The sequence below is a fragment of the Thalassophryne amazonica genome, chromosome 15, assembly GCF_902500255.1.
Source record: "Thalassophryne amazonica chromosome 15, fThaAma1.1, whole genome shotgun sequence".
Lineage (NCBI taxonomy): Eukaryota > Metazoa > Chordata > Actinopteri > Batrachoidiformes > Batrachoididae > Thalassophryne > Thalassophryne amazonica.
In genome coordinates, this window is record NC_047117.1 from 90,900,784 (window position 1) to 90,910,106 (window position 9,323).

General features: G+C 45.0%; 1 protein-coding gene across 1 annotated transcript in view; it reads right to left on the reverse strand.

The window, feature by feature from the left end:
- The window catches only part of rgs12b (regulator of G protein signaling 12b), an 85,846-nt gene extending 79,185 nt beyond the window's left edge, over positions 1 to 6,661 (reverse strand). Inside the window, 3 exon segments of the mRNA XM_034187632.1 lie at positions 1,309 to 2,289; positions 5,209 to 5,448; positions 5,589 to 6,661. Coding sequence (XP_034043523.1) covers positions 1,309 to 2,289; positions 5,209 to 5,448; positions 5,589 to 6,644 — 2,277 coding nt within the window. The 5' untranslated portion in view covers positions 6,645 to 6,661.
- Positions 6,662 to 9,323: the final 2,662 nt, after the last annotated feature.

The following is a 9,323-nucleotide window of genomic DNA, read 5'->3' on the forward strand; positions in this document are numbered from 1 at the left end:
CGCTGATGCTGATCTTTGCTGTTTGAGATTTGATATGAAGAAAATGAGAAATATATTTTATTACTCTAGTTATTGGTTTAAAATGGTAAAACTATGAGTCTATAAGCTTGAAATACGATTGAACTGGTATATTTTCAGGAACATTTCAGTTCATTTTTCAGAAATTCTGTGCTGGGTGGCACAGCCAATTTGAACCCCAGAGCCTGTGTGTGGGGGGGGGGGAGCTCGCCTAGTACCACCCACTGTGGATACAACCCTGGTGCGTAGACACGTTGTTGTGAAGACAAACTGCGGACATGAGCACAGGGCTGGCTGTACTTAGTTTTATACCTGCTTTCGGTTCGTTTTGATTTTATTTAAAGCGTCGAGGTCGATGTGTGCTTCATTTTTCTTTCGTTAGTTTTGTTTTTGTTTTGTTCCTTTTACACTCTTTATTTGTAGGCGTTTCGGTGATGTGAGAAGTGCAGGATCTTTCGTCCACCTTTTCTCAACGATTTCTGACTTTTTGGCTTTTTATCTTTCGTCCAGTTATCGCCGTGTGCCCGGACCCTAAAGTGAACATTTAATTTGCGTTTTTAAAGACATGATTTTGTGGCTTTAAAAAAAACAAAAAAAAACCAGACTGTTTTGACACTCTTTCTACCATACATCCTCCTCCCTTCTTTTATCTACAACTCTGTCAACAGATCAGCAGTAAATTTAAACTCATAAAACCAGATATTTACCTGCAGCGTTTACTTACCAGTTTGACATGTTGCTAATAAACTCTGCTCGAAGTGCGTGAATGTCATATTAAAACTCACTGTGGTTGTCGGCTCGGGGAAACAGGTGGTTTCCAGGTTCAGGCTGATGCCTGACGTTTACATAATAGATGACCTGATACTGGAGCGGCGAGGATAAATAACGCACTTATCCACTTACACCAAGTCGGGTGGTCACCACAGTGCTCCATATTCTACAATGTGAGTATGCTAACTTGGGAGAACGTCAGAAATATCCAAGTGACTGAAAACTTTGGCATGTGAGTGCAAGAGAGTGAATGCAAATGGATTTATAGCATCAATAAACTGTCACCATGGAGACACTCCAATCAGAGTAAATTTCCACAGCAGTGAGGTGTGATGGGGGAAGCTACCAGAGGCCAAGCTTCTCAGCTCACGGTCAGTTTTAGCAACTCTTGCAGAAGCCCATGAGGTAATAACACTGTAATAACCACCGCACTCACTTAAAAGGTAGAAACACGTGATCAGTACGCGAGCAAAGACACACAAACAAACACACACATACACTTTTAAAAGTTGAACGTACCTTTTTCTCTCCCTCCTTGGCACTGCCTCCTTTCTTCTCTCGTTCACTGCCCTCGGCTCTGGTCCTCTCCCTGTCCCCAGAACCAAACAGCTTCCTGGCCCACTCCTCTCTCTGCACAGCCACCAGGTGGGTGTGGGAGGGAGGAGGAGGCACAGGAGGAGGAGGAGGAGGCTGGCTCCCTCCGGACTGTGGCAGGTGTTCTCCGGGGGCTAGTGGCGCCCGGTAACGGTCGGCTGGGATCTTATTCATGGGCGGCGGTAGCGTGCTGCAGTTAGCCGATGACCAGCCGTCGGTGGACTCGGCGTAGGACTCCTGGTCGCTGCTCCGGCCCTGGAAGTTGCTGTGGTGCTGCTGCTGACGCCAGTCTCTCAGCACATGGACTGGCAACCAGCGCTGTGGCTCCACTCCTCCTCCTCCTCCCACAGCTCCTCCCCTTTTGCCTGCTGAGTAGTGATGTAGGTGTGGGTGACCTCCTTGAGAGTGCCGGCCAGGGACATCAGGGTGAGACAAGGGGAGAGGGTGGGGGAGGTCAGCCAAATGTGGGTCGTGGCGGTAGGAACACTGGCCATTTCTGAGGGTGGGCGGAGGGGGAGGCGGGTAAGAAACTGCAGCGCCAAAGGTGGGGCTCCAGGCCTGCTGGGAAGAAGGTGGACTGTCCCACTGGCGTGGCCCGGACATGTGACTGTGGTTTGGAGGACCTCCGAGGTCGACTAAAAGCACTCTGTTGCTTTTCTCCTCTGGTAAAAAGTTGCCGATTCCGCTGTCGCTGTTACTGCTGGTGCTATGGTTCTGTTGGGCGTCGTTGTCTGGATCATGGAAGGCACGAGCCCGGACACCTTCGATGTTATCCCCCATGTCTCGGTACAGGCAAGAGACGAAGTGGAGGAGTGGCTGAGAACTCTGAGGAAATTCCAGGCAGCCTCCGGTGTCTGGGTCGGGGGTACACTCGAAGCCGAACCTCCGGGCCACGCCCAAATGGACCTGAGCAAACACCGACAGCCACATAAGACCAGTCAATGCACCATCACGTGTTACAACAAGACAGACACAGGATTATTACCACCTGTGTAACGTGCAACTACGAGTTTATCAAGACAACACTGTTTAAACAGTAAACTCAGAGTAGTTAAAAGTAGTTAAAAATCTGTATTATCAACCTTTTAACAAAATAAAAAACTTATGTAAAATATGTAAATAATACATTTACACAACCTGTAAGTTTGACCATATAAGCTGTTGTAATTAACAAAAAAGGTACATTTTAAACCAGTAAAACCAAAAACAAGAAAATTCTAAATTAACATTATGATATTGTTTTTAAACTAATCATTTACACGTGTTTCTTACTTATTGTACAATAAATATCATTCGATGAGATTTAGTTGTGCTGCCCCCATTTTGCGCCGGGCCGCCACAGGAGGTTTGGCATAAGATCCACATGTTGTTGTGGTTTTTCAACATGACTCCAGCTGTATAAGGAGAACGGGGCTCTGGCAGCCTTGAACCTGGTATATGTTGTTGGGAGGCAGCATGGTTACTGTTTCCACAACAGGAACTACTTTAAAAATATAATGAATTGTATATCATATAAATATCACAATATTTGCCCAGCGCATGTTAATATGAGGAGTTCTGAAAAAAATCATGTCTGTTTCAAACTAAATAGTCTAAACATCTTCCGTGATGCCCTCATCATCTCCCTGTATAAGAACAACGGAAGCAGAGCAGACTGCAGTAACTACAGGAGCATCTCACGCCTGTCCATCGCTGGAAAAATCTTTGCTCGGGTCAACAGACTGATCACCATCTCTGAACAAATCCTCCCTGAAGGACAGTGTGGCTCTAGACCTAACAGAAGCACGGTAGACATGATAGTCGCCGCCTCAACGCTAAAACAATGTTCCGCTATGACCTCAATCAGGAAGCGATCTTTGCTGATGACTGTGTGTTGTTAGCCCATACAGACTCTAACATGCCGCTCATGCTGGACCTCTTCTCAGAAGCCTCCAAGCTGTTCCGCCTGACAATCAGTCTCAGCAAGACTGAAGCGCTCCATCAACCTGCTCCAAACACCTATCACAGTCGATGGCAACCAGCTCTCCAACATCCAGAGCTTCAAGTACCTGGGTAGCACAATGTCCCACGATGGTTCCCTCAACAGAGAGACTGACACCCGCATCAGTGAAGGAAGTCAGGCACAAGGGAGGCTCCATAGTAGAGTCCTAAATCAGCACAACGTAGGCCTGATAACAAAACTCAAAATTGTTCAACGCTGTGGTTCTCCTCTCTCTCCTCTATGGATGTGAATCATGCCCTACAAATTATTTGGTTCTTACCAAGAAAAAAACACTTCAATTTAGAAGTGTTAGATCATTTATCTTGTTTTAAGAGTTAATTTCTTATTTTAAGTGTTCCACATGTTTATTTCTAGATTTAACAATCTTAATTTAAAACATCTTCTCAAGTGAATGTGAGGGGTGAATGTGAGGCATAATTGTAAAGCGCTTTGAGCGTCTGATGCAGATGGAAAAGCGCTATATAAATGCAGTCCATTTACCATTTAAGTGAAATTATCTGTGAAGGTAGCAAGATAATTTCCCTCAGGTTTAGTGTTTTTATCTTGTTTTTAGACCCCCCTTTTTTGCAGTGTTTAACACTGTATCACGGGCACATCAAGAAGCTGGACAACTTCCATATGCATGCTCTCTGCTCCATTATCAGCATGCAGTGGCAAGATCTCATCACCAATCTCGAGCTCCTCAACTGTGCAAACTACAATCAGTGTTGAATCCATGCTTGTCATGGCCCAACTCTGATGGGCAGGACACATCATCTGCATGGAGGAGCACCAGATGCCTAGACACCTGCTGTATGGTGGACTAGTGTGTGGCAGACGAAAGCAGGGTCGCTCCAAAAGAGGTCAAAGCAAACCATCTGTGTGATGTAACTCCAAAAGTCCTGGAACAACATGGCAGCAACAGACCACAGTGGAAATCACTAGTGCTGAAGGCCAGCGCTAACCTCAAGGAAGCCCGTCGACAACAAAAAAAACATTTAGATATATTTTTACTGTATTTTTAACTGAATTACTCTGCCAGTTTTATTTTTTTTTTGGGGGGGGGGGGGGGTTGGTAAAAGCTTTGTGTCTTTTTTTTTTTACAGTATCATGATTAATTTAGTATTTGTGCTGATCTGGTTTTGATGTGTTCAGAATGCTGTTTGAAGACTATTATGTTACGTTCTTAATATTTACTTGGCTAGTTTACTTTTAAAATATTCTTTTCACATGTGCACATTTTTTTGTATTATTTATAAACATTTGATTGTCATATTTATGCACCGTTTAGCAAACCTGTAAATGTAGTATATGTACGAGTATACATGGTGCTTAAAAAGCCACTGTGATCAAAAAATGATCCGTTTAAGTCCAATAAAAATGTTGTTGCTGTGCAAAATTTTTACCAAAGCCTCACGGGACTCCACATCTGGCAAGTCCAGTGGTGTCCAAACTATTCCAGAAAGGACCAAGGGGGGCAGGTTTTCTTTGCAGCCCCTGACTCCAGCAGGTGATTTTAGTGATTAACATCATTTGGAGCAGATGAGATGAATTCATCAGTAAAATCACCTGCTGGAGTCAGGGGCTGCAAGGAAAACCTGCCTCCTCTTGGCCCTTTCTGGAATACTTTGGACACCACTGGACTAGTCTATACCTGTAGCAGACACCCCCAAAATTTTACAGATTCTATTTCAGCCTCTCTAAGTTTCGTAAAAAAATTGTGCCAACAAAACAACAATTAAATTTGGCAGCAATAAACAGAAAACACCACATTATATCATATTTGACATTTTCTACACAGTACGTCGTGTAACGGCGTGATAAACGATCAATTTCTGTTGTACCTGGTGGTGACAAAGGTCAGGGTCCACGATGAAAACGTGACACGAAGTCCTCAAACCGCCTTCTTCCTCTCGTCCGCTGCTGTAATGGCTATCATCCTGGCCGTCCGTCACCTGCATCGTCACCAGGCCGAAGAACCGCCGGTCATCAGGACAACAGGCGCTGAATGCTAGTTTTTCTGCAGGATAGGTTGCCAGTACATGACCTCTGTCGCTGCATAGGTGCACACTGTCGTGCATGACCTGACAAGACACACGCTAGTTAACACATGTTACCGACCCTACAAAGTAATAATCATAGGACTGGACGTTCAGCGGGAACAAGTTATGTACTAATTATGTGAGAAAACAGTGACCAAGTTATTTAAAAGCTAGTGTCACACCTTCATCAGGACCAGGGAGTGGATTTTTTGCTCAGCTCTGAGCCGTCTCATGCTGCCTCTGATGGCCTGCAGACTGTCGTTTTCCAGGCTGGTCCCCGTGGAGGCCAGCTCAATGGAGCCCAGATAGCCAACAATCATGCCCACGTTCAAGATCCCATCACTGGGCTCCAGTCCCAAATCCCCCTGATCTCCAACATCCACCCCGTGCTCTTCCAGGTGATGAAGGTGGAGATGATGGAAGTCTGAGTCCAGGAAGACTGAATCATCATTGAGCACTTGGGCCATCTCCTCCTCAGAGAGCAAGTTGGGGTCGCTATGGGAACAGGAGGTCCGATATGGAGAGAATTCCGGATCAGACAGTGGGCGTGGTTTAGACGTGCGGCTCGCACTGGGCCGGTCCTTGTCAGAGCTGCTGGAGGAGTGGCTGGAATTCTCAAAGATCATGTTAAAGATCCCTCCGGACTGCAGCTCCGCAACCACCTTCTCCGCTCGGTTGATGCCCAGCTGCTTAGAATCCAGTTTGGTTTTGTACCAACCCCCCCGGGCTCCACCAGCAGTTCGATTGTTATTGTTGTTGATGCTGTTGCCATAGAAGCAATCCAACTCATCATCACTGGAGCCTGAGTCCAGGTAGGACGCCGGCATCGCGGTGCTGCTGTGGTGACGGCCAGCAGCGGCACCATGTTGGTGACTGTGGCGTCGGCGCCGCTCTCCCTCAGCGATAACTAACTTTAGGACTCCGGAGCATCGCCCGATCAGTTTGACCACATCTTCGTGCGACGCCTTGGAGACGTTGATGTCATTGACAGACAGGATGTAGTCTCCAGATCGCAGACCCACGTAGTCTGCAGGACTCCCTTTCAGGATGCAGCTGAGGACACACGGGCTTTGACCTGACAGCGTGAAGCCATATCCTGTCCTCCCTCTCACCACCTCCACAGCTCGAGTCCGACCCTGCTGGTTGGACGTTGAAGATGACAGGGGAACCTGGGGCAAGTTCAGCCCGCTTCTACCACATGGGTGTCTCCTGGATGATGCATCTGTTGGCCTGAACATGGCGAGCGGGAACTTTGTCTAGTCCTTCGTTTCATTAGTCAGCAGATCCCCGTCCCACAGACTGTGCACTCGTAAGAACACAGGAAACATTCAACGTCTGGCTTCCTGTCCAGCTGTTCTGGGGAAAGACGCAGAAGTTGAAAATGAAGGACAGGCTCAGTTGTGGCACAGGTTTGCTTGCGATCTCGTCTCCACGTCACCAATTCCCCACCATTAGTCACCTGCAGTAAAACACAACCATAAAAAGACCGTACACTTAAAGTGTAGGTGACACGATATGTAATTTTTTTTAAATTAAACAACAGTTTGAAATTTATCCTTTCCTGGTGCGCAGTTACTGAAGAGAGAAATATTTGGATTTTGAACCGCACCCCACTAAAAACCAGTAACTTCCTGGCTGGTCCCAACATCAGAGAAGAAGAAGAAAGTGATCACAGCACTGGAAGTTACCTTAATAGCCCCATTAATTTATGGATTTTTACAGGCTACTGACAGCACATTTTCCACCGAGTGGTTCAGGTCAGAGTTGCACCATGTTTTCGGTGTCAGAACAGTTAATTCTCGCCGGCAGAATCCTTTTGATTGGCAGGTGGAAACACTTATATTGACGAGAGTGTACGCACGGTGTCGTGCGGATTCTCCACTCCACATGGAGGCAAAACTGACTATTTTCACTTTATTTTCTTGTTTTGTGGATTATGGGATAATTTCGTGTGCAGACTGAGACATTATAAGCAGATGAAGAGCTGCGAATATTAACTTGCAGCACAAAGAGGCTCGCGGTGGAACAGGTGGATCCATTCACAGCAGAGACTCCAACCATCAGCCACAGACGCAATGAACAGATTACACCTGCAGTTGACATGCCGGTTGCAGATCAGTACAGCAGAGGCTAGGGATGGGTATCAAGTACCGCTTCTTTTCGAGAATCGTTAAGAAATGATTCAATGCACCGACATCAATAGCCTTTTTGCTAAGGATTCCCTTAATGCTCCTTCAGAGCAGTCGTCGTTTTTGAGGGTGTTTGTTGGGAAAATGATCATTTCTCTACGTTGAGTGCAGACCCTGCAGCGGGTCTCTAATCAACCACTTCTGTAACGTCTCCACTTTGAAGCTTGAACCAACGAAGCAGTGTTCCAACCTGCTGCTTTGTTGGTTCACTGCTTCGATGCTTTTCAGAAGCGGCAAGTCTGCTTCTTAACCCCTCTCAAAGCCATTTAAAGATGTCAATCATGAGTCACTTTTGTGCAGATTAAAAGTCACTAACTGGGATTTTTGTCTTGTTGCAGGCAAGAAATGAGACTCGTCCTCCGTTCCGTTCGCACAGCTCCAAATGCTGTGCGGCTCTCTGCCGAGTCAAGTTAGAGTCCATCCGGAATTAATAACTTCAAAGTGAATCACCGTTTTAAATCAAATGACACCTCTTTCCAAACGCTGTAACACAGGCAACAAACTACAACGTTTCTTCATCCCAAAATGAGACGTCCTGTGTTCTTTATGAATGCCATTGATGCTGACATGCATCTGAATTATTCTGCTCCATACCTCTGAGCTGAGCTCTGAGGTATGGAGTGACATTCATGCCATTAATGTCTGAAAGGAAATGCTTTTGACAAGGGAATCGATAAGAAATCGGATCGATAAGCGGAATCGATAATGGCATTGACAGATAAAATCTTAATACCCATCCCTAGCAGAGACTCGAACCATCATGGACTTTTCTTCAGTCAGGACAACACATTAAATTATTTTCAGACGTTTTCATCAGACTGAAGATGATCTCACTGAAACGGACAGGTAAGACTATATTATTTTCTCCTTGTGTGAATGGTACTAATATTTAATAATAACGTGTTACGCTACTAACGTACAGTACACTAACTGTATTCAAGAAGGAAACAATATTTTAAAAATAGCTATTTTCAGTCCCTCGAGACATGTTTCAGATTTGAATGTACCTTTTTGTCAGAGAGAGAGAAAAAAAAAATCACAAATAAAAAATCCACACCATCACTTTTTTGTGATGTCACAGATAGTAAAGCTATATATGTATATATATATTTTTTAATCAGTTGATTAAACCAAAGAGCTGGCAAAAAAACAAGTATCATCTCCAACCGCATACCGAAACTGAATGCATTATTTATTTATTTTACAATCACTATTCTGTGTTCTGAACTCTGCCAATATCTTCACTGTTGTCAGACTGAAGCTTTTCCTCCAAGGTTTACTCTCCCTCATTGTGGTCTAAATAAGGCTCAAAACCATAAGGCTGTGTCCTCCACAGCTTATTCAGACACACCTTCAGACTGGACTTAAAAAAAGTTCCACACTAGAAAAAAAAAAACTGTCTGAAAACAGCTCAACCTCCACTGTGTTTAGAACTGACTTGGGCTTGAATCAGCAGGTGATGTTCTTGTGATGACGTAGCAACAATATGGCCGCGGCTGAGGGCTTAAATAGAGCGCAGGCTTCAGACAGTTGCTGTTTATCCTTCCCCTGCGCAGGTATCAACTTTTATTGCTCAGGATTTTTTTAAATATCAATATTTCATCATTTTTAGTGATTATTTGTGCACATTTTTTGGTGTCACCTACACTTTCAGTTTATTATGAGGTACGCTGCTGTCGGTGTTGCCAGGTGGTGTGTACACGTTTGTTATGTTTATTTTTTAAAGTT